Raw genomic sequence first — 27,969 nt, 5'->3', positions numbered from 1 at the left:
TTTTAAAACATTATTTATTATTTATTCTGTGGGGAGATGGGGAGTGAGTATGCGCACACATGCACAGCTGCCACAGCGTTCTTGTGAAAATCACAGCACAGTTTACCAAAATCGCTTCTCTCCTTCCACCGTGTAGGTTCTGGGGTTTGAACTCAGATCATCAGGTTTGTCTACAAGTGTCTTTATCCACTAAGTCATGCTGCCAGCCCCCAGGTGTTATTTGTGCATAGGGCTTAGGAATCAGCTTCAAGAAAGTTCCCGGTATCCCAGAGGAACCCCTGTGTCCACACCCCTCCCCTTCTTTCTTCTCCGGGTAACACCCCCTTGCCTCCCAAAGCCGGACATTCCTATCCACAGCTATTAGCCTGGGTCATCCAGGCCAGGGACAGCTGGGCTGCAAGAGCCATCCGGGCCAGCCTCAGGCCTGCCACACAATGGCCTGCCACCTGGCCAGAGGAAATCATTGTATTGCTTGGGACCTCTGTTAGCTCCAAACCACAGACAGGAAGGACCATGGCAAGGCCCAAGTGGCCATCAAGGGGCCCCCGCAGGAGGAAGGGCTGGGTCCAGGGAGGAAGGACGGAAGGCAATAAGGAGGTCAGAGGCTGAGCCCTGGCCCTGAGGGACCTTGGCAGGAGATTTAGGAGAGACGGTGGCCTCTTTGACATTTGAATGACAGCCAGAAGCAGGAAATACAGTCCCAGATAACCCTGACTTCTCAGGTTACTGGAGAGAAAATCTGTACCTACTCTGTCCACAGACCCTGGCGGTGGCTCCAAGGTGGGCTGTGACTGGGAACACTGCCCTAGCAGTTCATCACATTCTTTAAAGCAAAGCTCTGCTGCCAGGACCCTGGCTTCCCCAGCTCTGGCCCTGGCCCCCAGCCTGGCCATTTTCCTGTGTTCACATCAGGCAGGCAGAGCTGCCCCGGGGCCAGCAGGAGTAACCCAGTCCCTGGCCTTTCACACTGATTTTTTTAATCAATGTGCTGCAAGAGAGAAACAGGGTGGGCAGCCATTAAAGCACCACCTGCAACTCCCTGCTTGCTGAGAAACTCCCCAGATGCTGGACACACAGCTGGCTGAGGTCCTGGGACTCAGATGACGATCTCTGTTCCCTTCCCTTTCTCCCCTGATGCAAACAGGTAGAGTTCACGGACCACTGTGTCTACCAGAAGTCATTTGTCCTTGTGGTTACCAGGCAGGAAAGGGGTGACAAGAAGTGGTATAGAAGGAGCCTACACATTAGCACAGGTTTTCTGGGCCATGAGAAGAAAAGAGAAGATAGAGTATAAATAAGAATATATTCCTGGTATGGAGTGAACTTGTAGGCTCAAGTTCCTCTCTCGGGGGACCCAGCATATACATGGTGAGTGCCATAGCAGGTCCTGGACCAGAAGACTGTTTGGTTCAATGAAAGGAAAGGGAATAGGCCTGAGAGGCCAGATGGCCAACACTAATCCCCAGCCACAAAACAAGAGCCCTTGAGAGCCACCATTTACTTTTGCATTAAATGGGGATGGTAAAGACTCTTGGCTGCAGCTGGAGGTGACTCAGTAGATGTGGCGCTTGCCACACGAGCATAAAGACCTGAGTTAAGATCCCCAGCAGCCACAAGAAAAATCCAGGCAACTGCATGCAGTCTATAACCCCAGCAGTTAGGTTTGGGGTGGGCAGAGATGGGCAGAGCCACGCAGCTTACTGCTCAGTCAGCCCAGACTATTGGTGAGCTCCAGATTCACTGAAGTCTGTCAAAAACAAAATGGAGGCACGAGAGAGGTGGCTCAACAGTTAAAAGCACTTGTTCTATTTCCAGAGGACCCAGGTTGATACCACCCTCGTGGTAGCTCACTATAACTATCTAAAACTCCATTTCCAAGTGATCCAGTGCTCCCCTGACCTCCACAGGTGCCAGGCATACATGTGGTATTCATACATTCATGCAGGGAAAAAAACATGCACATAAAATGTTTAAATATGTGCTAAAAACTTACAATAGTGGGGCTGGAAACATAGCTCAGTAATTAAGAGCTATCTGTTAATTTGTTGCTTTTGCAAAGGACGTGAGTCATATGGTAGCTCAGAACCATCCATAACTCCAGTTCCGAGGGATCCAACTGGCATTTACATGATGCCAATGCATCCATTCAGCTAAAATATTCATAAAGTAAATAAAATTTTTTTTTGAAAAACATACATTACAAGCCAGCACAGTGGCACATGCCTGTAATCCCAGAGGCAGGTGGATCTCTGTGAGTTCAAGTCTAGCCTGGTCTACAAAGCAAGTCCAGGACAGCTAAGGCTACACAAAGAAACCCTGTCTCAAAAAAGGCAAAAAATATATATTGCATAGGAATGGATGAAAGACACCTACTAGTAATTTCTGGCTTCCATGTGCACACACAAAAACATAAAACATGCATACTTCATACATATACACACAGAAAGACTTTCAGGATTGACATAGAAAGGGATGTCAAACAAAAACACACATGAAAGTATTTTGGGAAGCATATTTTAGCAACAACAACAAAAATTAAGATTTGGCATCTGGCACTTCCTTTTTCTGTGTCCAAGGTAGGCATTACTAATCTATCTCAGCACTTTCTTATCAGCTGTATTATTACATCAGAATTCCTCTCATATCTTCCACAAAGCCACACCTAACAGATCAGAACCACTGAAACCCAGTGAAATATGTATCCCTTGGTACCATGAGCTCAAAGCAATAATATCATGATGGGGATCGTAGCAGGCCCACACAAAGCTAGGTCCCCAGAGTAGACTACTGGGGTCCTGGTTCAGCCCCGTTACCCAAGGACTCTGTATCAGCTCCCCAGGCAGCCCCCGACTGATATTATTCCTCAGCCTCCCAGGACTCCCATTCACTATGGGGAAGGAAAGTGCCAGGGCAAAACAGAGGGCATGCAGGGCATGGGCCAGACAGTTCGTGTTCTCTGTGGTCTGGACAGGCACTGGGCTGTATTTTTTGACACTCCCCGCCCCTATCCTGCTTGGCATTCCCAGTTCCTCTTTTGCTTATTTTAGTTCCCTGAGAAAATCTCAGTTCAGATCCCACCATAGCCGGGTCAGCCCTGGGGTGCTACTCCGGCTCACACCTAGGAAAGCCTTTTCCAGGAGGTAGCATCCTGCTAGTGCCCAGGTTAGGAGAGACGATAGACCCTCTGTAGCCCTCAGCCTAGCTGCTTCCTCCAAGGAGCAGTTCCTGAAGAAGGAGCCAGCATCTGCCCAGGCTCTTGGATGCTTCATGCAGGAGAAACACGGGCCCAGCAGAACTTAGGTAGTCCAGGCCTGCTTTTTTGAGAGGTTGTTCCAAGACACAGTATAGTCCTCCAGCAGGGTCAGCTTGGCCCACAACAGCTGCCACTAGCCCTTTGGCTTGTCAAAAAGCCCCTGCTGTATCAGAAACCTTTCCTCCTGGTTCTCCCCATCCCAGTCCCAGGGAAAGCTTCACCATGACCTCCAGTTTCTGATGCATTTCCTAAGGATGAATTAGCTCTTCAAAATACAGACTTCCCTCTCTAGGCTTCTGCTACAGGAAGCTACAGGGCTCCTCCCTCCTCTTGGAAACTCAGTTCCCCACTGAGTCTCATCACCACCATACCACCTTTTGTCCCAAGGGCTAGCACTTCAGGATACCTCCATTCTCCACCCCCAAAACTCTCCCCCTCCATAGCAGCAGCAAGGTGGTAGGGCCCAAGTTCATGGATGTAGACAGAGCCTGGACCACACAAAAACTGCACCCAAAACAGGAAACCACCAAGCTGACATGCCTGTTTGCAGGGTCCAGAAACGAAGAGACTAGAGCCCTACGGGAGGAAGCTGCGCAGGAAGTGAGTGGCTTGTTCGGCTGGGGGCCTCCTCCCCTTTCCACAGAGCACCAGCCTGGCAGGGGGTCCAATAGTCAAATTCTTAGAAGTCATCTGGGCTGGAGATGAGCCAGCCCCCCCCCCCCCAGGGGACAGACTATACTCATCCTACAGCTGGCCTGTGGGTTTCATCCTTTGACAGGGGCCCCACAGTCCTGCCACAAAACAGCTGACACTTCCCCCACTCCAGCCGGGTACCCCCAAAGCCAAAAGAACAACACACTCTGTCTATGGTAACTGCATAGAGTAGAAAAGGGGACCCTGGGGACAAAATAGGGGTCATGGTTTTGGTGTCTTGGCCACCCCAACACTCTTGTGATGATACAAAGCTTCTAAGGAACCCCACAAGCCCCAGGTGTAGCTGACATCCCACAGGGGTCTATGCCCCTAGACCTTACCAGACAACTTGTCTGGGGTCCCAGAAGGTAGCTTATTGCTGTGCTCCAGCCTTGAATTGTTCTTTTCTCCCTACCCCTCTGTCTTCAGGGAACGAGTGGCTTTCTCCCGGCCTGCAGGGCCTAGTATGAGCTTTCCTACCCAGGCCCATTGGAAGCTGCAGGAAGACAAATGTTGGCATTGGGCTGATCTTCTCTCAGTGTTGGAGCTACTGTCCCCTGCAAGGTGGAGGATGATTTGTCCAGTCTCAGCTCTCCTCACTCTCAGACATCAGCTACCCCATTTCTGCCTCAAAGGGACTATTCCTTTCTCTTCATGCTTTAAAATCCTTTATGAAGCACAGGTTATGCCAGACCCTGGAAATGGGAGCCAAGAGTAGCACCAGACCAGAGACAGGTTCTTCTATGAGCCTGAAGAACAGTGTGGTCAGGATTGGAAGGAGTCCAGGCTCTAGCCCCCACCCCAGCCCCACACCAGGCCCTGACCCCCAGTGCCTTACAGCTAGTGCCTCTAATCAACTCATAGCTGTTTATGGCTGTTGCCATGTTCTGTTTTTAATAGCATCCCTTTAACACTTAGAAGTGGCCTGATATTGTGGAGGTCACCTTTGTCATCATTCCACACTGAACAGTGGGAGCAGTTGAGATGAGGACACGAAGGAGGCCAGTCTCCATTCAGCTTTCCCATCATGCCCTCACTATTCTCCATGTACAACGCTCTGGCCTCACATTGCTTAAGACACTAATGAGATCACAGAAGCATGGATGTCCTATTTCAGAGTCTCTTGGTCACTGAACTCTGTGGACAGCCATACAGGCGTGAGAGCCCAGAGTCAAATTGTTGACAGACTCTCAGATAGTTGGTGGAAGGCTGCCGGGAAATCCCCCTTAGTGCGGTGCAAGCAGGCCAAGCTCCAGCATCCAGGGGATAGTCGGGGCCAACAGCAGGCAAAACAGCAGGCCAGCCACACACCCACAGTGGGCAGGAGTCTCTCACATCTTGTGTCTCTGGTCTGGGAGGGTGGCAAGGCGCCCACCTCATCACCTCTGGAATGCTGGCTCATATGAAGAAAGGCTGCTGCCGTGCTAGACATTCATAGGGTGTAGGTCATTTGGCATCTGTGGCTGGTGAAGTCCAGTCTCTAAGGGAGAACTCAGCATCCCAGGATCTTGAGAACAGCAATGAGCAATCGGGCATCTTCTCCCTGCCTTCCATGTAGCATCCAAAAATGATAATGGGAGGGTCTGTGCATCTTGTAAAGCAGAGTCTAGGCTCAGAGCAGGAGCAAGGAGGCTGAGGTCAATGCCTAAAGGTCTGTCAAAGGGCCCAGCCACAGATCAAGAGCACCTGTCCCTGACCCAGCTACCATTGTTCATGGTCCCCCAGCTGGTTTTTAGATGGCTTCAGAGTTAGGGGAGTCTGGGACTGGATCTGTAGAAGAAAAGATAAAGAAGTGAATGGGGGGTGCTTGTGTCCCCTTATTCAACTTTGTACCATAAAGGCTGATGGAGGGTTGGGGCACTGCAGAGCCTGGGTCCTAACATTTATTAGTCAGGGTGCTATAAAACCAGGTGACACTCACCCAGGGATGGGAAAAAGACATCCCCAGGGCCTGGAGGAGACAGAGGTGTGCTGGGTTCAGAGAGCAGGTGCCGCCCTGACTCCGAAGGTTGCCGCTGGGCCACATAGGTCAGTGGGGGCCTAGTCTTGGCCTCAGGCATCCCCTGGAAGGGTGGAATGGTCTCAAAGCCTGGGTTTTCAATTCCTTGGATGTTGCTGCTAGAGAAACAGAAGTAAGGATGATCAGTGTCTCTCAGAGCACTTCTATCTTTCCTACCTCCCCTTCCTTTTCTTCTTTTCCCAGCTGGGCCAGGGCAGCCTGTGAAAGCCTTCCAGCTCTGGGGTTCTAGTGAGATCACTGGTAGACCTTTCTTTGACCTATCTGAGAAGCTATCTCCTTTAAACACATTGTAGAGCAGGGACCAAGCTTCTGGAGGTGGCTAATTCTTAGCCCATCTAAACCAGCCCATGCCCAAGCACAGATAATGATGTCCTTCCTGCCCATCTCGAAGCCCTTCTCCCTATGCCACCCCTACGTAGAGTGGCCATTGGCTTGTTTCTGCACACCCAGCCTGCCAGCTTTCTCTCAGAGTACCTAGCACAGCTCAGCCACCATGCCTAGGACTGGGCCTGGGCCGTGAGCTTTCTTTGCATGCTGTAGTGTGCCCCAGCCAGCAACTTCTGCTCTGCCCATCCTAAGCCAGGCTGACCACTAAGGCCCTTAGGTGCCCACTAAAAGCAACCCCAAACAGAATCAGGGCCTAGCCAGAGTGAAGGTTCCACACAGAGCAGCCCAGCAGCCCAGATGTGCCAGATGCAGCTCCGACCTGCTGAGTGTTGTGCTAAGCAAGGGCCTTGCATCACAAAGAAACCCCCTTCCCTGACACCTGGCCCTAGGAAGTGTCTCAAGTCACCATGGGCCTTACCTGTCCATCCTTACCAACTCCTGGGCACCTGCAGATAGACAGAAAAGCTGGTCACAGGAAGGAAGCCTTTTGCAGGCCCCACCCCCAGGAGCCTGTACTGTTCCCTGAAGAGGCCTGAGTTCCATGTGTCTGTCCAGCAGGTGTACCCAAGGTGTAGCCACCTTTGTGTGCAAATGAGATGCATCTGCATTTTCCATGTGTGAGATGATGTTTGGCCCCAGACTGACACTTTCCCCTAGAGCCTTACAGTGACAGACCTTGAGAATCTAAGTTTCAACCAAAGGCTAGGCCCAAGCATGTGCTGCCTATGGCTTCTATTGGGAAATTTGCCTCTCTGCTCTTTAGCTACAACTTGTTGGATGGATAGTTCAAGGTCAGGCCCTAGAATTTATAAGGTTCTTTCTTCCCTCAACCTCTCCATCACTTCCCAGCCTTTCTACCTACTTTCTCCCCAACAGGCCATTACCACCTCACCCCATCCTAGAGGGCTCTCAAAAACTGGCCATCATCCAGATGCAGGAACACCAACTTCCCTCTTTCTTGTAGCTCCCCACACCCTCCCACAGAGCCCTCTTGCAGGAGGAGGTTTACATGGGGAAATGGGCCGGGGAGTGGCTTCTGCAAGACAAACACAGGGAAGTTGCACAAAGTTCCTGAAATGTAGTTCACTTCTGCTGACAGGGTGAATAGGCCAAGTTCATCCTCCACACCTTGCTCTGGGGTAAAGATGGTGACCTCCACTTTAGAGCTGGGGATGTTGAGCTGCCTTTTCTTCTTTTCTTTTGTCCTGAGCATGCTCATTCCTAGGCAAGCCAGCCCCCAACCCAGGACTCGAGTTTTCTGCCAAGAGTATGCTATATACCATGAGCTAACCTCCCACTGCCTGCCGAGACTTGCTGGCTGTCTTTGGTTCCCAACATCCCGCAGTTGCCCATCCTTGGACACTTTGTCTTTTTAAGGCACTAACACCTCTGATGTCTCATGTTTCTGTTGAAGAGTCCGAAACCAGAGAATGGATTTGGGGACCTTCATTAGGAGGCAGAGAAGAAACTCGAAATATTGCTTTAGAAGATAATTCCGTTTGTTTGTTTGTTTGTTTGTTTGTTTGTTTGTTTCAAGACAGGGTCTTACTATATGGCTCTAGCTGCCCTGGAACTCACTATAGAGACCAGGCTAGCTCTGAACTTACAGAGATCCACCTGCCTCTGCCTCCCGAGTATTGGAATTAAAGATAAAATTAAAGGTAAAGGTAAAATTAAAGCACACTAGGAGGTAAAGTCTTGTTCCTTTCCTGTTACTGTACTTGGGCATTCTTACTCTGGGACAGGAGCCTTCTACATGACAAGGCTCCCTTCTACAGGCCTTCAACATGGCATGAAATGCAACCCATTCCAGCCCATTGTTGCCACGGGGCTCTTCTCTAAGTGTAGGTCACATGTCTTCCTGGGGCAAATGGAAAGTTTGAAGCCAGTACTTAGAGTGAAGGCATAGAATAGGTAAACTGGGGCCTGTGTCTTCAGAACCCCATAAGAATGACATTCTGGCCTGGTAAAACACACAAACACACACACACACTTCAGTTTTCTTTCCTCCAGCCATCTCCATCCTACTAGACCTCATGAGCAGAATGAGAACCCTACAGAGACTCTGCAAGAAAGGCCAGGCCCAATAAAGGCTGAATGAACCCCCAACACACACTTGCAGCCCCTACCCTGAAGTGTCTGCTCTCCAATTCTTGTCCCTTGAGCAGGCAATGCTGCAGTCTGGGCAAGGGTAACAGAAAGCAGAAAGCACTTTGGGATCCATCCAGAGTCTAGCCTCCCATCTCTGGAAAGAGGGACTAGGTAACTCTTCAAGTCATTTCTCTCCCTGCAGGGCCCTGGGTTCCTCCTTCACTCTAACCTGTCACGTGTTCTGTGCTGCCGCTTTAGGGATGCCCACAGTCAGGGTTATAAGTGGATGGAACAGTCTGAGAGGAAGGGTGAGTTGGCTACAGTCCACAGTGGCCCACTGTGGGGCTCCAGACTGGGTCTCCAGGAAAGAGGGTAGGGAGATGGCCGGCTGATTGGGAGGTGAAGGGGAGGGCAGAGGAAATCTGGTGTGGCTTAGTGACAATAGCCTTCCCTCAGTTACCTTCTGCAGCTAGCCAGAAGGAAGAGGCTAGGGAGAAACTGTAAAACAGAGGACTCCCTACTCACAGGACCCCAACCCCTCAGAAAATGCAGGCTGAACAAGGCTCATAGGAGAAGCCAGGGCAGACAAGGGGCACAGTCATCCAAAAAGGGATGTGATTAGTGTTTGTGGCCATGAATCTGAAGCCTGGCTCCACAATTATTTGCATGTTTTTCATTATTCAAGTCAGAGAACCTTCCTAAGCCTCAGTTTGTCCATCTGTGAAATGAGGACAGCAATGTCCCCTAGTTGAGTTGTTGTGGTGATTAAGTGAGGCACAGGTGTGTAACTACTTGGTACAGTGCCTAGCAGCATAACCCTGCCAGCTGGGGGCCACGTCAGCTCTGTACTCATGTCTTGTGATATGGAGTTAGTTAACTTGCCAAGCCTGGACTTTTGTCTGTGAAAGGAAGGGGACAACTTATGTCACCGCTAAAAGCTCTGCTATTTCTGGAATCCCAAAACTCATTTCTGCCCCAATAATTGCTGCCCATTACAAAACAAATCCACCCATAGGCTTAAGAAGGGCTCCAAGAGAAGCTGAGTGGCATTGTCTTTATAAACCAGTTTGAGTAAGGTAACCACTCTATGTGGCACTCCATCATAATGGAGTGCCAAGCCATCCCTGCCTGGGCACTGAAGCAGCTGGCAGACATTAGGCCCAGAGAAGGGCATTCATAGTTGCCCTTCTCTCTCATTCACAGAGCCAGTTCTGTATCCAGAGGATACAGAAGAGTAAGGACAGTGCAGCCCTCATGTCCCATGCCTTCACTAGCCTCCCAGACAGGAAAGCCCATCACCATCCCAGAAAAAGGTACTTACGGTGCTGAGAGGCCACCTGCCTCTGCTTATAGACCAGCAGCAGGATAAGCGGGAGGCAGAGGATTCCCACAATGCAGGCACCCGTGGCCAGGGCTGCAGCTGTGATGCCTGCAAAGACAAAAGCAGCTGGCATGAGCTTCCCACTACTTCTCCTAAGGGGAAACTGAGACAGAGGATAACTACAGAGGTACTCGATTCTATCAGGTTGGAGAAGGGGGCTGGACAGGAATTAAATCTGTATAGTATTAGTGGGAAGGTTCCTAAGCTCTGTGGGAACAGACTCTGGAGGTAGGTATGTGGGCCTGGCTGCCCTAGAGGCTTAGGAAATCTTTGCAAAGCCAGGCTGATTGCAAGGCTTACTCCAAGGAGGCACCCTTGGAGAAAGCTTAGGCAACATCTGGAGCCAGTCTCTTCCTGGGAAGAGAGGGTGCACTGGTGGAAGCAATTGCCCAAACCACCTCATGGCATGCGTCAGGGCCTTTCAGAGCAGGCAGGATGAGAGGCCCAGGTGACAGGGCCCCATAACCAGACCCTCAGTGACCTGCAGAGGCCAGGGCAGTCTAGTGACCTTCTTTCAGAGACAGCCTTAAGTCCCCTACCCTATGGAACACACAGAAATAAGGCCTATGACAAAGACAGATACAAAAAAGAGACAACAAACTCCTCATCCCACCTGTAAGGGAGAGCTAGACCACCCTGGACCTCAGGTTGTCCACCAAAAGGCCCTTCACACCAAACGCCAGGGTTCAAGGTCAAAAGGTGCCCAAGTGATGAAAACAGATTAGAACGCAGTGTTGCACAGCAGTGAGGATATGATTTCTTACATGACACTGATATTTAAAGATAGATATTTCACTGCAATGAAAACAAAATACTCCAGCCTAACAGGAATGACAGCACAAGCCTTTAATCCCAGCACCTGAGGCACAGGCAGAGACAAAAGGTACTCTGTGTGTTCAAGATCTACACAGTGGGTTCTAGGACAGCCAGGACTATATAGAGAGACCCTGTCTCAAAAAAAAACAAGAGAGAGAGACCCACAAACAAACAAACAAACAAACCCCGGTTCATCCTTTGAGGAAATCCTTGAGCTCCTTAGGGTAAGGTTTCTGAAAGCTTGGTGTCTTGATCACACACACACACACACACACACACACACACACACACACACACCCAGAATAAAGTTTGCAGCAAAATTAGATAACTGGGCTAGGGATGTAGCACATCCCCAGCACTTGGGGTGGGTTGGGGGAAGGAAAGACTAGAGAAATTTTATTTTTGTTTGACATCTTCAAATCACTAAAATGCAAAGGTACAAATTAAAAAAAATACTCAAGGGGCTAGCGAAATGGCTCAGTCAGTATAGCTTTTGCTGTGCAAGTTTGAGTATGAGTTTGGTTCTCCAGAAGCCTTTTGAAAAGCCAGGTCTGGCCATATGTACCTGTAAATCCCAGTGGTGGGGAGCTAGACACAGGAGAATCCTTGGGGATTAAGGGCCAGCCAGTTTTGTGTAACTATAAGTTGTAGATTCAGTGAGAGAACCTGCCTCAGAAACTTAGAGAGCATTTCAGGAAGACATCCAATGTCAACCTCTGCTGTTGCATGTCCATGTACATATATGCATACACAGTCATGTATACACATATACAAAGTTCAAATGTCTCTTCCTTTCCCTCATGCAGGTCTCACAATCATATGAAGATGTTCACCTGACCCCAAGGAAACATCTCTGTCTACACCCACCTCATTCTTCCCAGCTCTCTAGTATACACAGCTTGCCCCAAATTGATGGAAACATCCCTGTCTGGTGGGGACATTGTTGACTTTCATTTTCAACAGTCCTCATTTTGCAGCAAGATTCAGATTACTGCTCATGTGGGCAGTACATCTGGACCTAAGCACTTACCGTCAAAGCACTGAGCCAGGAAGCATTGTGTGCGTGTTTTCTCCTAGGCTGTTGCGAAACCATCTCAGAAAGGGCCATGCCACTGCATGAGCCCTATATCATGGGGGGTTGGTTTATTTCAGTCCATCTGCTGACTCCAGGAGTTTAGCTGGGAACAGATGAGCCCTTGCAACCACAATTAGCATAAGCCTGTTCCCTTCCCAATTTGAGCCTTTCTCTGTGCCAAAACATAGCTAGGACCTCTTGTCATAGGATCAAGTTCACCTCCAGAGAGCTCCAGGAGCCGGATATGCCTTGGTATATACGCTGCCTCTGCATTTTACTTGGGAACGAAGGCCATTTGTATCCCACTGTATGCTAAGCAACCTGGAAGTATAAATGCACTCACAGTGAGCTATATGGAACTGAGTGGACCATTGGCAAGCACTTTAGAAGTACACATTGGTACAGAAACAGTACCGATTGCTAGGGAAATTGCAAAGGAAGTTCCAATCATCAGGAAAGCAGATTCCCTGCAGGTTTTAATGTGGCTGCATTTGAACGTGGAATACTGAAAGTAAAAACAGCCTATAATTCATACTGTTCAGTGTGGCTAAACCCCATCCAAGGCCCTTACTGTGGGCAATCTGAGAAGCTAGATGCAAAAGCACTTTTCTCTCATCCCACAGTTACTAAGCAACGTGTTAGCCAGGTGCTCACAACCTGCCTGCCTTGGAAGTTTGGCCAGGACCACATTGCCTGACCTCTGGTATGCAAGTAGCAATCCTGCCCTCTACAGCCCCTTTGGTTTCACTTACAGAGCCCGTTCCCTTATATGCTGTACTTGTTCTGGCTACTGTGCGGTCGGATACCCTTGGAGACTTAGAAAACCTTTTTAAAGCCAGACTGACTTTGACTCCAATTCTCCTTACTCCAAGGAGGCATCCATTTCAAAGAGAGCTTAGTCACCATCTGGAGCTGGGCTCTTCCTTGGAAGGTGGTAAAGCACCGGTGGAAGCAGTTGTTCAAAACACTCCGTGGCATGTGCCAGGCCCTTTCAGAACAGGCAGGATGAGAAGCCCCAGCTGGCTCAGTCTATGTCCAGGGCCTGCCAGGCACCCTATGGGTGTGCACAAAAGAGGCTGAGGAAAAGCATATCCTGCTGCATTAGGGATAAGAAGGGTAAGAGATAGGCTGCCCAGTCCCATCTCAGGGAAAATCCAAAGCCATGCTATGAAATGCCAGCCCACACCTTCGACTTTACACTTTAGCCCTTATACGTCCTCTTACCTGAAACCCACTTGGACTTGTACCTTGTTTAATCTAGCTTTTTCCCTAAATGGGTAACATTTAGCCACTCAGACTGGAACTAGAAAAGGAAAACACACAGACTTTGGCTGGAAGCATCATTCAACAGACCCACTGACTGCTGTGGCTGAGCACTTGCCTATGAAAGAGCTTCAGTTGGGACCTTCCAAAGTTAATGTACAGTACAAAATAGTTCTCAGCAGCTGGCCCTGGTGCCTGTTTAGCAACGTTCAGGTTGCCAGGCAAATGCCCTAGAATTGTGTTAAGAAATTCATCCATATCCACCATCACTTTCCTTCCTGTCTGGGCACGGGAATGGATGAGCTGCCTTGGGATGTTAGGCCTCATGTACATCAAAAGGAAAATAGGAGCCCACACCTCGATGGTGCTGGAACTACTCTTGCAGGCTACTGGCTGAGTGTTCGCCAGTCTTCACTCCTCCCTACTATTTTGTTCTCTGGCTTCCTGTACCTGACACACAAGCATGTTTCCCATCCCCAAGGCAGTCCCTTAAATAGCATTTGCTTCCCTCTTAGAGGGATATAGTTACTCCAATTCCTGAATGGAGAAATGATACAGAAAGTAGTAGAACTGCCCAGATTCTCCAGACAGACTCCCAAAGTATACCCAGGAACAAACTCTGCCTTAGTGCCTAGTGTCTAGACTATTGGAGACAGAGGTCATCAGAGTCATCCCCTGACCTCAACAGCTGCAGAGGCTCCAAGTATGTTCTTTTGGCTCTAACAATCCAGTTCACTGAACAATAGCTCAGGGAAGCAGGAGCCAGAAAGAGATTTCACAGTTCCAAGAATTGGCAAGGATTGAAAATGTCTAAACCCAAGGATGGAGTTCAAGGCTTCCACTTCACCTTTGGATATCTTCTCTAGAGTCTCAAGAGCAGAAAAGTCCCCTTTTCTTCAGCCTGAACCCTTTACTGTAGAGGAATTTTAATTGAGAAGAGGGCTGCTCTAGCAAGAGATCACATCCAAAGATGTTCTAGGTCTGTGTGGTCTGACTGAAATACAGACATGCCTTTAATCCAGGAGGCAGAGGCAAGCAAATCTGAGTTCAAGGTCAGCCAGTATAGGGCAAGTATCAGGTAAAAAAAAGCTTAGGTCCAGGTGTGGTGGTACACACTTTTAATCACAAACAATGAAGGTAAAGTTAGTTTGCAGAAGGAAGCACCCATGTTTGAAAGTGATGTCTAATTGAGTGGCAAAAAGTGATGAATCAGAGGGAGAGATTTGACAGACTTAGGATACACCCAACTCTCAGGAGAACAGAGAGGAAAGGGAAGCTACTTAAGGGAGCAACACAGAGAATGAGGAAGGAACAGGAGAGTTTTGCAAAGAAAGGTTGAATGAGAAAACAAGCTAGAAGACAGAATGAGACAGAATGAGCCAAAAGATTAGAAAAGATTGTTGGAGTTAGTTAAGCAGATCAATTCAGAGGCCAAGAGAAAAGCCAAATTGAATAAATTAGTTTGGAGAGGAGTTCGAGCCAGAACAGCTGAGTTGAACCAACTGGCCAGCTGTGAGCTCAGGAAGAGCAAGAAGGGGTGAGCTTATTCAGCAGTAAGTCTCAGAGGCTGAAAACACTCTAGGCTAGGCTAGATTGTACGAAGGCTAGAAGCTTCCAGGGCTAGGCCTAGGTTAGCAGAAGGAGGCAGGAAGCCTCCCAGACAACAGTGAAGCAGGTGAGTGAAAGCGCCTTTTACACTTTACCATCTGTGTCTCTGTCCCCAAAACTCAAAGCATATGGCTTATTTTCACAAAGTCCTGTTGAAGTTAGGTGTAGTAGGAGGAAATTGGGAGGCAGAGGCAGGAGGATTGCTGCAAATTTGAGGCCAGCCTATTCTAACGCATCACGTTCCCAGCAAGCCAGGATCTGCCTGAACCTCATTTTCCCTACCCATGACATGCAGGGAGTAGTGAAGCAGCAGTTTTCGCAAAGACAAATTCTTTAAAAAGAAGCAAGGCCAGGGGGATTGCTCAGAGTGAAGGAGCCTTGGGGAAGTGAGCATCACCCATGCCCCGCTGCAGTGTTCCTCAAACACAACAGCATGCACTGCTTCATGGGAAGAAAGAGGACGCTGAGAGGGGAAGTGAAGACAGCATTGTGGCTTGGTGCTGAGGGGACACTTGAGCTTGGCAGTGTTCGTGGCAGAAGGGCTTGAACCAAAGACCTCACTGCCATACAGATGTGGCTCTTGTTCAATGTTATACGTGTTGATTGGTTTGAAAATATAAGTAATGTGAGTAGAACATTGTCTTGGCCACTGAGTTGGGGTTGTTCCCATTCTGGCTCAAACTCTTATGCATGTCCTACTGAAGGCCAGGATCACAATTTTTCCTTCTGCCTCTCCAGGGCCTAACAAGCCTGACAAGCCTATGAGCCACAGCCCTCTCTTCGTGGAAGCGTGGGGGACCCTAAAATATGTCATCTTGCCTACTATGTCTGCCACAGGGCAGAGAGGAAAGGGAAGCTACTTAAGGGAGCAACACAGAGAATGAGGAGGGAGGAGGAAGTTTTACTAGAAGAGTTTTACAAAGAAAGGTTGAATGAGAGAATGAGCCTCCCTGAAAGCAAAGCCCTCTAACCCGACCATAAGGTTTCTATCTGGACCTGCACCAGGGCTGACAGCCACCCTGTGTTCTGCATGCCCAGTCTTCTTCCACAAGCAGGGGTGATGGACTATGAACAGAGCTGGAAAGTCCCTGCTGTGCCCATGGTCAGTGTGCATATATGCCACCTTGTAGAGTGTGAAAGGGATGCCTACTTCACAGAGTGAACAGTGGCAGGAACAGGGGCTTCTGGGGCCACAGTCAAGAAAGAACAGGACACTAGAAGCAGCAGAGAGGGAATGGGGCCTGTATGGAAGTGAGAGTCCAGAACAGGGTCTGGCCCCAAGGTAAAGACAGAAACTGCACAGAAGATATTTGGTGGTGGTAGGGTGTCCTTACTGTCACTGTCCTGCCCATTAGATTGGTACGCAGTACATGCAGATGACGAGTCTTGGCCTGTGGGAACAAAGAGAGGGCTGTTAGGCAACTGTGAGGCCCCTGAGGTTGAGGAGGTTGGTCAGGCTGCTTGTCTTCTCTCCTAACACAGAGACGCATGCTAACAGCTGCCTGGCAGAGCTGGTCCAGGGGAGTCTGTACACATGTGTGCATGTCTTGCGTCCTTGGCTGGACAGATGGACAGATATAGATACATACTCACTTCACAGCCATTTAGCCATGGTTAACTCAAACTCAGGACACAGTAAGTCCCCCGACTGCCTGTATTTTCTCATGAGCAGTGACCCTGCCAGTTTAGGTACATACATGAACAAGTGACACTATCACAAATAGAGACACATACAAGATAATCACATGTCTGCACCCCCCCACACACGCACCCATTCCTTACACAACCACATGCCCTTGAGTGTTGCTCATTGTCTCATACAAAGCCTCACACATGGTCATGTGCAAACACCCCCGCAAAACCCAGCTCCACACGCCCCAACTCCTAGCCACGGCCATCTGCGCAGATGCCTCACCTGTCTGTACCTGAAGCTCCATGTACCCACTATGCCGTTGTTCTGGGTGGTGGTGTTTCATTTCTACCACCAGACAACAGTAGAGGCCACTGTCCCTCAGGGTCACATTGCGAATGGTGATGGAGAAGTTACCATGGTGGTCGGAAGCTAGCTCTAGCCCATGTGTCTGGGCCTGGTCATGGCTGGTATTGTCTGTCTGATGGCTTCCATGGTGCGGATGAAGGTGCTGGAACGTGAAGTTGCGTATGGGCTGGTGTTCTTTGCACATTTGAACTTCTCCTCGTGAGCTGAGGTACCATGTCTTGTAGAAGGTCACATCATGCCCTTTGGACACAGGGCCCAGAATCCTGCAGGTGAGGGTGACATTCTGGCCCTCAGGACACACATACAGAGAATACGGTGTGGCGATCTTGAAGGCTGTTGCCAGACCTGCTCAGAGAGGAGAGCTCCTGTCACTGGCCTGAGTGAGTGCCACTTCTTCGCACACTCAGGACAAGGAGAAAGTGTGATTTCAACCACTCCCCAGCTGCAGACCCTGGACAAGTCAGCTGACCTCCTGAGCCTTGGCCCCTTGCTAAATACACATCCATCCCAGCCCACACAGGAGGAGCCTCCAGGCCTCCCAAGTGGGAGGGAAGAAGGAAGGAAGAAACTTGAGCCAAACAACAGACTGGTTAGCCAACATAGGGCCTTCTCCCAAGTAGAGCATGAGTCCTGGCTCCAGTCCCACTGTAGGCAATGGGCCCACATTGGACATCTCTGCCCTGCACAGGAAGGAGGGACAGAGGAAAATGGAAGGTCTTGGTCTTTGTCCATGCTCCTGTAAAGTGCCAGCACTTTCTGCCTACCCCGACTCCTCACCCAGGCCATGCCTTCTTCCATCTCCTCCTCCTTGAGTACTAACAGAACACCTGCATGGGGTCAGTAACTAAGCTGAGCAGACAAGCCTGCATCTGTGACCCTGCGAGCAGAGGCAAACCAGTGTCCAGTTTACAGAGACTTGGGAGGGAAGAAACATGCTTTTAGGGATGACTGTGACCTATCTGGGTCTTTGGACTTTGAATGAGATTCCACAGGTGAGTGCTTCTACTTAGGCAAGATGGTAGGAAAGTGGGGAAAACATGTAAGGGACAGGGATGAGGAATGCATGACACAACTTCATCCATTTGCCTCCCACCCAAATGTAGTTCTCTTTTCTAAGCAGATAAAGGAATCCTCTTGTCCTCCACATTTCAGCTCCCATTCCCCTACCACTTAACCTCATGGACCTAATGAAGGCATGACTTTTTTTTTTTTTTAAGACAGGGTCTCTTGTATCCTGGATTGTCCCCAAACATACTATATAGCTGAAGATGGCCCTGTCTCTACCCCTCAAGTGCTGAGATTACAAACATGGGCCATCAACCCAGTTTAAAAAGCACAGAGTCTCCAACTCCGGGCTCTGTGTGTGCTGGGGAGGCACTCCACCAACTGAGCCACAGACACAGCCTGAGCCCCATCTTTTGAGACTAGAATATGAGCTGACTAACTGCATGAGCCTGTTTTCTCCCCTGTAAGGAGAAAGCCATTCTTGGCAGCATGGGTTGGGAAAGGAGGAAAGGTGGGGATGCCAAGGGCTCTGAACATCACACTTGGGCATTGCTTTGGTTTTAACTCACATTGCAGGGCTTGCAGGAGATCTGACCTATAGGGAAAGTGGGTTTAGAATATGTAAAGAGACTAGGAATAGAGGGTGGGGAATCATAGCTCAATCAGAAAAATGTTTGCCTCAAAAACATGAGGACCCAGGTTTGGATCCCTGGAACCCAGGTAAAAATCTGAGCATATTAGGACAGGCCTGTAATTCCAGTGATGGTGAAATGGGAGGTAGAAACAGGAGAGTGCCTAGAACTCACTGGCCAGCTAGCCTAGACTTGGCAAAGTTCCAAACCAATCAGAGACCCTGTCTACCAAGCCTAATGACCTGAGTTCATTCCACATGAGAGAACCAATTCCTGCAAGTTGTCCTTTGCCTCTACACATGTGTCATGAATTATACATCCACACATGTACCTACACACAAAATAAACACATAAATATTTTAAAAGGTGAACAATGACACCTGAGGCTGCCCTCTGACCTCCATGCATATGCCTAAAAATCTCATATACACATGTACAAGCATTTACGCTCTTTTAACTCCTCCACCCAGAAGTACCAGTTAGACCTCCTCCTTTGATGCTCCCTCCCTGCCGTAAGAGTCCAGGACCCTTGGTGCCAACCTGGGAACCCCTAAAAGCTCTGACAGCCTGGTCCAGTGTAAAGAGCAGCAGCCTGGTGTGGCTTTTTGGAGTTGGACCTGGCTGCACTAGAGTCCAGTGACACTGAGTCATTAGGTTGAGCCTCAGACTCATTGAAAGACAAAAATGAAACCAACAGAAGTGGGTGGGTGTTCAGGACAGAACAGGAATCAACCACATGACTGTCCTAAAAGTATTCTTTCCCTCTGCAATTCAAGAACAGTTCCAAGGAGAGGGGCAAAAATCCAATGGAACGAAGAAGCTAGCTTCAAAACTCTTCACCACAAATATATGAATGACTAGGACCAGCTGATGATCTAGTGTTGGAGGACGTGTGTGTGTGTGTGTGTGTGTGTGTGTGTGTGTGTGTGTGTGTGTAAATTAGAGTATGAGGGGGACAACAATTGCATGGCCCCAAAGAATGCCTAAAGGAGGAGAGTTTTAGGCCTACAAGGTAAGGAAGACAGACGTTCCAGAGCCATCCCCCAGCCCTGCTCATACACAAGAGATTTCTGGAATGCTGTTGCCAAGGTGACCAGAGATTTCTGATCTTTGGTGAGATACCATCTCCTTTTCAGGCAGTGACAGGCCAAGGAAGGGAAAGTGGTTTGGCTGAAGTTGGAGGGGCACTGGAGTCAGGGCCTGAAGCATAATAACCTCAAGTGAAACAGACTTCCCAGGAAACTGAGATGTAAAGACGTGTGCGCCGCACCCAGGGGTCTGATGCATGTGACTGCCCCAAAGAGGGGGGTGGAGTGTTCCCATTTCACTAATGAGGAGACCAAGTCCACAGACAAGGTAAAGCGTTTTGCTTGCTCACCACCCCACAGCAAGGGACCATTGGAGACTGACTGCAACCCAGGCGTGTGGACCATTGCCAGGCTGGAAGCCCCCAGAGCCCTTCTAGCCTTCAGACTTTGCATTTGACCCTTAAAGTAGAGGGTTTTGTTGTTGTTGTTGTTTGTTTTTGCCCTTTGTTTTAGGGAAATTGCTAACACTGGAAAGGTATGGATTTGTGGCTCGGGAGAGTCTGCTCAATGATTAAAAGCACTGGCTGTTCTTCCAAAGGACCTGGGTTGAATTTTCAGCACAAACATGGTGGCTCACAGCTATCTCTAACTCCAGTTCCAAGGGATCTGATACCCTGTTCTGGCCTCCTCAGACACGAGGCATCCACATGGTGCACAGACATGTATGCAGGCAAAACTTCTTTATACATAAAATAATTTTTAAGTGGGAACTTGATATGAAAAATTTGATTCCCAGTTTCTATTTGAAACAGCGAAACAGGCTTTGTCCACCGCAGCCTGGAGGTTCCCTTACCTCTTGTGTGGACTAAGTATGTTCACTAAACCATGGCTCTTCCAAATACAGGAAGGGCCTACTTAGGGAAAGAGCCTTCCAAGACATCCACAGAAGGAACCAAAGCCACAAAGAGTGGCAATATCTCTGTCTTCTCCCTGTCATCATTTGGCAGCTACTCCAGCCCTCTTTCCCCTCTGCACAATAGCTCCTGCCTGAGAGCCACCACTATCCTGGGAGCCAAATTCAGTTTTATCAGCATTTGCCCAGTGCACAGGCCCTGGGGGCCTGTTAGGAGGGCAAGCAAAGCAGAGGCCAGGGTGTAGGCCTGTGGTGGGTGAGGGAGACAGGACAAATGGCAAGACAGTTAGAACCAAAGGCATGAATGAGATAGGATCGCACGTGGCCTGAGTATCTCCTAAACTCGAGTTTGGGGGTGGGGTGCCAAGCTGAGAGCCCTCAAAGTCCAAGCAATAGTGTTTGGAGCGCAGGTGTGCACTAGAGCAGGAGGAAAGGATCCAGTCCCTTTTCATTGTAAAGGGGCCCTTGAGAGAGCCCCTTTACAGAAAGAGCAGGAAAAGGGGCATGGTTTCATCCCATCCACCCACCCATATTCCCTTCTCTTTCCCAAGGTCACCAAGACCTCTTCTCAAGTTAGAGGAAGGAGAAGCTGTCCTTGGATGAAGCTGGGTTGGAGGAGGCCAGAGAAGAGTGGGCAGGAAAGACACAGGGTTTGTCCTGTAGGAGAACAGGGGGTGCAGAGTATAGCATCCCTTAAGTCTGTCAAAGCAGATTGTCCCTGGGAGAACACTCCAGGGCACAGGGCTGTGGCAAACAGCACACAAGCATGCGCGCGCGCGCGCGCGCACACACACACACACACACACACACACACACACTTACTGTTGGCCTTCCCACAGCCTGGCTGAAATTATAATTACTTGGAGGATGTAGCTCATTGTCAGCTGCAGATCCCCTAGGCCACATGGGTTATTGTGGAAAGTGGGTGGGGAGGAAGGCCCCTGGCTCTAGGGTAGCCAGGTTCACATGGGACAGGAAAGTGTCCCAAGCCTTGGCTGGAACATGTGCCAGTGAAAAGCATGACCCTTGAGAGCAGGTCCACTACTCCCACCCAGCCTTACTTGCCCCCGAGCAAGACCACCCTACACATGCAGGAAGGATGCTGTGAGCTAGGAAAATTCCAGATCTGGGGACTGTTATAACTCTGGCCTAGACAGCAAGATTCCTGGGGCCTCCTAGACTAGACTGTAGCCACATAATAAATCTATGCCGATCCCACCCTCCTCTGAGGCGGACTTCAGCACTGTGCCAGGTCCATGTCTTTCTACTCCTATTTTTGAATGTGTGTTTGCTGCTGTATATGCAGCAAACATACATATGCTGTATGTACACATGAATACAGGAGCCCACAGAGGCCAGAGGTTTCAGATCTCCTGGAGCTGGAATTACAGACAGGTGGGAGCCATGGAGGGTGCTGGAAGCCAAACCCAGGTCCTCTGGAAGAGCAACAAGTGCTCTTAAATCCAGGACCCTCAAGTTCACTTACCCTGATGTGGTTATAATCCCCTAGTCCATGTATTTTTGACTTAGAAGCAGTATCATCATCATTATCATCATCATCGTGGGGTTTCTTTTCTGTTTTTTGTTTGTTTTTTGGTTTTGTTTGTTTGTTTCTCAAGACAGGGTTTCTCTGTGTAGCCCTGGCTGTCATGAAGCTAACTCTGTAGACCAGGCTGGCCTCAAACTCATAAAGATCCACCTGCCTCTGCCTCAGCGCCTGGCCTTTTGTGAAGTTTCTTCTCCCGCTTTGGGTCTTAGGGGTTAGTTGGTTTTTGTTTTTTGAGACAACCTTTTGCTATGCGGCTCAGACTGGTCTAAAACTCGGAGAAAGTGCCCTAGGGTGAAGGCTGCAGCCTAAAGGCCAGGCTGGCCTTGGACTTGTGATCCTCCTGCTTGCACTGGGTATAGGCCGATACTCCAAGCTATGCCTCATCCCCATTTTAAAGATAAAGCTGACTGAAGAAACAGAGTGACTTCTTTGAGGCCATACAACCCCTTGTAGTTGAATGGAGACCCACACCTTCAACCAGCAGGCAGACAGGAAGAGCACTCCCTTCAAGCATCCTCCCAGGGGTGGAGCTAATATTTCATCTTTCAGCTCTTCGGAGAACAGTTGGCCCCAAGCTGACCCCTATACTCATAGCAACTGTCCTTTCTGCTCCTCAGACCCAAACCAAAACATTCTTTCATTCCACAAGTATTTAGCACAACACTTGAGTCAGGCTCAAGTGTTATGGAGCTCAGAGCTCCCTGAGGGAACAGTCTTTGCTGCCTTTTCTAGCCATGCCCAGCCACGGGTAGGGCACAACCCCTGGGGAAAGTTTCAAAGGAGATCTTACTTGGCATCCTTGTTTTTGAGACTATCACCTCTCACCACACATCAGGTTCTGTGGGCGTACAGGGGATGGGTGTGTGTGTGTGCGTGTGTGTGGGTGTGGACAGGCTTCAGTATTGTTTTCCCTGACTGGGGTGCTAGCTTTACCCACAGTCACCAAGGCAACACCCTGTTTTTGGAGGTGGGTCCCGAGCTTGATTGGTCACCCAGACAGCTGAGGTCTGTCCAGCTGCCAGCTTGCCAAGTAAACAATTTTAACTGTATGCAGTTGCTGGCCTCTCACTAAAGGAGAGAGACAGGGTCTCTGGCCTTCCAGGCATGCTGATCCCAGCTCACAGGCCCCATTCCCCAGGATGTTCTCCAGGTGCTCGAAGGGAAAGCCTGGGCTATTTCTTTATCAAGAAATCAAAATCCAGAGGAAGTGCCCCAGAGTGAAGGCTGCAGGCTCAAGCCAGCAGGTCTGTGCAGGCACTCCTCTGGCTAGTCAGGACAAAGGGCATCTCAGAAGTGTTTATTGATCCCTGCCCCAGCAGGAAGTGTCCATTCATATGGACCGAGGAGGCTGGGAAGGGGAAGTAGGGCTCTAAGGGAGGAAGCCACACTTCCAGCACCTTGGGAAAACCACCTGCTTTCAGGGATAGAGATCTAGCCTTAGTGCCTCCGGGGGAGGACCTGGGCAGTGGGCCAGGGCCTTGGCTGGGGAGGCTCCCCTGGAAGATTCTAACAGAGACTTGAGACCTCTCTGAGGTGGACTCAACTCCATTGCTGTTCCGAACAGGTCCTCAGGGGTCAGGCCAGGGAGACTTCCTAAGATCTGATCCCATCCGTGCAGGGGCTTACTTGGTAGCATTGTTCTAAGCATGCAAACACGGGCTTGTTTATCTAATTCATTCCTAAGCCTGTGAAACGGGCGCTTGATTACGATGCCAAAGAAACCTGTCTAGAATCTCACAGAGAATAAGGTGTGGACAGAATTCAAACCCAGGCCTCTGGGGAGCTCATGCTTTCTCAGGAGACTGGCTCCACCTCCTTCCCACAGATGGACAGCTGACCTGACCAATGAGGACCTAGCTAGCCTGGCAGCATTAATAACTCAAGTAGTTTTACTTTTGATTTTACACTAAAGAACACTGAATCATAAAGAGAGGTGGTTGTTCCTATTCCACTGTTCTCTCAGCACTGATTATATCAAAAAGAAAGTCAGCCCTGGTGATGCCACTTTATCTTCAAAATGGCCTTTTCTTTTTTCTTTTTACTTAATTTATTTCTATAAGAGACAGCAACAAGTTTCACCAGCCTAAGTTTCCAGCTAACATTTAATTCCCTTATTTGGCTTGCCAATCGTGTTCTTTTATATGTTCTATTTATAGCCAATGATACAAATTTTCCGCTTGTGACACTGACTTAAAATGTCCTTAATTTTTTTTTTTTTTTTTTTTTACTTTAAAGAAAAGTGTCGATTTAAAGGAAAAACAAGTAGGTAGATATTCAGCAAATACTATGTACAGGTGATGAGCAAATTAACCCAGAATGCACCAAGGGGAATTACCCTCCCCCTCCAGGAAAGCAGCAGCCAGCTGCAATCACACCGCTCAACCTGCTCACAGCTCAGCTGGGGGAAGGGTGTACTTGGAGCCCCATGATGAGGGACCAGCTGAGGCAAGAAGCAACCCTGCCTTCCCTTGGAAGCTGGAACCCTATATAGAAAGGCTAAAGGGAAGGTTTGGTCAGTAGCAGAACACAGCAAGTTCATAGCATCCCTTGTTTTACTCTGGCAGTGGTCAACGGTAAATAGGCTGTAAGGAGATGGGATGTTAGAGACAGCCCACAGATAAGCACATCCTAGGCCAGGCTGGCTGTGGTAGCCTCATGTACAGGGAACTTAGGAAGGAGAACTTCCAGGCACCCCTGTGGTCATTTTAGAATATCAGTCCAGAAGGGTAGCTGGAACGAGCCTGGGCATCCTTCAGATGCTAGGAGTGTGGGAAATGCATTCCCAATGGTATTTCTCACAGCTTCCTATGTCCTGGGTACCATCGGGGCTCTGTAGCAGCAAAAGCTCAGATGGAAAGACCCAGAAACCAGGAGATATCACACTACCAACATCACAGGAACAAGGCACCACGGGAAGTTTTGCCCATTAGCTGTGTATAGCTGTGTCTAAAGGAGGATGAATCACTGCCTCGTATTACAGATGGAAACTTAGCTAAGGATGCTAAAAAGCCTGCCCAGCACACAGATGACCAGCTAAGATTTGAATACAGGTTTAACTATGAAACAGTTAAGCTAGAGCTGGAGAAAGCCCTGGCATGCAGATATACCCCATTGCTTAAACATCAGGAAGGCCATGGCCCAACCAGACCTTCAAAAGGAATCCATAGGTATCAGAAGCCAGTGCTAATTTCTAGCAAGGCCAGACTGGCCCTGGGCAATAGTTGCTTTTGGACCTAGAACCTCAAGTTCAATATGTCAGGCTCAGTCAGTACCAGCAGACCACATGGGTCCTGAAGACCCTCTTGAGCTTCTCCTGTTAGGCCTAAAATTCTGTATAAGTGAGTGATCCCTTTAGCTTCCATTGGTTTCCCTTTCTTAGCTCCACAGCAGAGAAGTGCTGCCTTTCTGGCCCCTGAGTAGTCCATGGCATGGCCATCTCTAGTCTCAGGCTACTGGGCAGGGCTTCTGGATTTCCTAAGAGCTGACCACTACCGGGTCAGAGGCTTGCAGCACTGAGTTTACCCAATAAGGCCTTGCAGCTTTGTTTACCATGGAGGGGAAGATAGCTGCCCCCTCTCACACCAGTGCACCCATGTAAACGGGGCTCAGGGGTCAGATCAAGGACAGGCAAGGTAGTAACTTCCCCAAAGCTTAGGGATACTTGTGGGGAAGAGGTTCTACATGCCTTGGGGTCTAGAGCACCTGGATTCCCCACCCATCAGCCCATGTCAGGCCAGGAAAGGGGTGTGTAAAATGTGCCCCAAGCACCTCCTAAGCTCTGACTGCTATTAGTCCCCCAGACCCCATCCCAGCCTGCTCCAAACACAATTCTGCCCAAGGCAACCGAGCACTGCAGCTGGTGGGGGAGTGTTCTCAGGTCCTGGGCCTCCTGACCAGGTCTGCTATAGGAGAGAGAAGACTGCGTGAGTGACCACACCTAGGTTATAGCTCCAGGCTAAAAAGTTCCTTTGTTTCTTTCCTGAAAGCCTCCCAGGGTCCTAATTTCCTCCCTGAGCTGAACCTGGGGAAGGTGGCCTTCCGCTCACCAAGTACTTTAAGTAGCCATAAGTGGTGGCTGTGCAATCTTCTAGGTATGGAGGCACAGTAGGATGGGGATTCTCTGCTGTCGGATGTTCCGCAAGCTGCACCCCTCTGCTCTGAATCTCTAGGACGTGGCTTCTCAAATTGGGGTGCTGAATAAAAAAGCATCCCATTCAAGTAAGAGTAGGGAAGAGACAAGAAAGGGACCTTATGGAGTCACCTGGTAGCCTGTGGAGACACAGTGCTGGTGGCCTTCCTGCCTCCTGCTGTCCCCTGTTCCTGGAAGCTATGCCCTGCAAGGAGCCTTGGCCTTTACAAGGCTGGGACTGTAACATCCCCCACCTGTGCCACCACCATCCGACCTCAGTCTGTCCCATAGAGTGGCAGGGAGCCTGTAGGCCAGGGCTTCAGTTGTTCTGTTTGTAGGGTGTGGGCACCTTTCTTATTAGAGGTCTAGGCCAGCCTCTCAGTGTTGATAAGAAGTTCCCTGTCTGTCTTCCATTTTATTCCCTTAACCTTCTTCCTTCTATCCTGATGCAGCCACTGGCTTCCTCCTCCAAGCCCACCATCTCTATCCCAACACTTCTGACTCCCTCCATGACTGACGCTGTCCCTGGACCCATGCAGAAGCTACCTGTGCCCTGGGTTCTCTGAGCAAGGAGGGGTCAGACAGGGAGGGGACACACTGTCTACTTGGCCAACTATCAAGGTATCCCCTTTTTCTTTGAGATCTTCTGCTCTGGGCAAGCAAGAATGGAGCTCTGGGGAATTGCTGTGTCCCAGGACCAGGTAATAATTGTGAGTCTGGACTGTGGAAGTCTGTGCTGAGGAGTTATCTAAGCCCCTAGCTAGGCTAAGGGAATGTCCGGTGTCTTCCCTAGTGCTCCATACTGGATACTCAACTGCAATCTGGCTAAATGACAGGAACACACTGGTCACTCAAATGGGCCATCAGACTTTCAGTATTAGAGCAGGTGACAAAGCTCCTCCTTGATGGGAGTGACCATCAAGACTCACTCAGGAGTGTCAAAGGGGATGGGGTACTGGATCACAGCACCACACCCCCTAAGTCCTCTAAGACTGATGCAGGAAGGCAGGGAGATGCCCCAGGTGTCAAAACCCAGTCAGTAACAACAATAGGACTGGGTGACTCTTACCTTGGGCCTCTCAAGCCTTGCAGAAGCTCTTCATGGCCCCTGCTTTGGGCTCTCTGGGCAGGGAAATGTCTGGCAGACAGTCCCAAGAGACACCCTTGCCTGCTGTTTCGGCAGCAGTTTCGTACTGCACCCTGCTGGGCTGTTCCAGCAGCCTGCAATCAGCGGTGGGGTGGAGGTCACCGCAGCCTGAGGGGATTCAGGGCACTTCCATCCTGCCTGGTTCCCCCACCCCCACCCTACAGGTCTGTACTCCCAAGAGCCCCCCTGTCTACGGACCTTACCTCTGGATGCAGCCAGAAAAAGGAGAAGGGTTCCCCAGCACAGGCCGCTGACCTCTGGGGCCCTGGGGACAGCCATGTCTCCGTCGAGCCGAGCAAGAGCAGACACAGACTGCCGGAGTGTGCGTTGAGCAAGTTGGGCTTCCGAAGTGCCGGACCGGCTGTTTGCGCTGCCGGCTAGTGCGAGTGCGGAGCCCACAGCACAGCGGGCTGGCGAGCCAACTCCCCGCCCCGCAGCGCCCCCGAGGGGCGGCGGGCGGTACTGCGTCTCCAGGGCCGGGGTTGGAGGAGATGGAGGCAGGGAGTTGGTCTGGGGAGATAGCCGTGGCCAGCGTCCAGCCAGCCACTTCCTTCGGTAAGTCACGGTGCTTGTCAGAGACTATGATGGCCGTGAATACTAAGGAGTGGATCCAAGTCTCGCCCTGACTGACATGCAATTCTCCTAGTCTGGAGGCAGGAACTTTGTCTTTCCATGCTCCAGCAGCCCAGGGCTAAGCTGCGGCAGAAGGAAGGAATGGGTGGGCGGGTGGGGTATGGGCGATGTGGATAAATAAGTAAGTGAAATCTGAGATCCGAAATGAGTTTAGCAAGTGGGAAGGAGTTTGGCCTACTCTGCACTTGTGTGCCCCGGTTCTGAGACACCCTGATATAATCATGCCTGCATGCAAACGAACCTGGAACAGAGACAGGGAATGCACAAGCCCAGAACATCCCAACCTCAGGACATGCTACCAAATCTGGTGGTGTGCCCCATGCAATCCTCTCAGCCTCTTTCCTCCA

At 49.8% G+C, this 27,969-nt stretch overlaps 2 protein-coding genes across 2 annotated transcripts in view; one reads left to right on the top strand and one right to left on the bottom strand.

Annotated features, from left to right (window-relative positions):
- Positions 1 to 27,969, top strand: part of Cdh23 (cadherin related 23) — a 349,868-nt gene that overhangs the window by 296,904 nt on the left and 24,995 nt on the right. The window lies entirely within an intron of this gene.
- Positions 7 to 27,385, bottom strand: Vsir (V-set immunoregulatory receptor). The gene is made up of 7 exons (XM_055598864.1): positions 27,193 to 27,385; positions 16,503 to 16,931; positions 15,922 to 15,978; positions 9,766 to 9,873; positions 6,772 to 6,799; positions 5,868 to 6,064; positions 7 to 5,716 (listed from the first exon to the last, which is right to left on the bottom strand). The coding sequence occupies exons 1-7, from the start codon at positions 27,266 to 27,268 to the stop codon at positions 5,679 to 5,681; spliced, it is 933 nt and encodes a 310-aa protein (XP_055454839.1). The 5' UTR covers positions 27,269 to 27,385; the 3' UTR covers positions 7 to 5,678.

Source organism: Psammomys obesus, unplaced genomic scaffold (assembly GCF_907164565.1).
Source record: "Psammomys obesus unplaced genomic scaffold, mPsaObe1.curated_primary_1811, whole genome shotgun sequence".
NCBI classification, from domain to species: domain Eukaryota; kingdom Metazoa; phylum Chordata; class Mammalia; order Rodentia; family Muridae; genus Psammomys; species Psammomys obesus.
The sequence above is the reverse complement of the archived record's forward strand: the minus strand, read 5'-3'. Positions and strand labels throughout refer to the sequence as shown.

What these genes read in the sequence shown, in the direction of transcription:
- Vsir (XM_055598864.1), bottom strand. Translation starts at nt 27,268, where the DNA reads ATGGCTGTCCCCAGGGCCCCAGAGGTCAGCGGCCTGTGCTGGGGAACC. An exon ending in GCAGGTGGCCTCTCAGCACC is followed by an intron (nt 6,800 to 9,765) that starts GTAAGTACCTTT and finishes GTCTATCTGCAG; the next exon opens with GTGCCCAGGAGTTGGTAAGG. An exon ending in TGTCTTTTTCCCATCCCTGG is followed by an intron (nt 5,717 to 5,867) that starts GTGAGTGTCACC and finishes TTTCTTCTACAG; the next exon opens with ATCCAGTCCCAGACTCCCCT.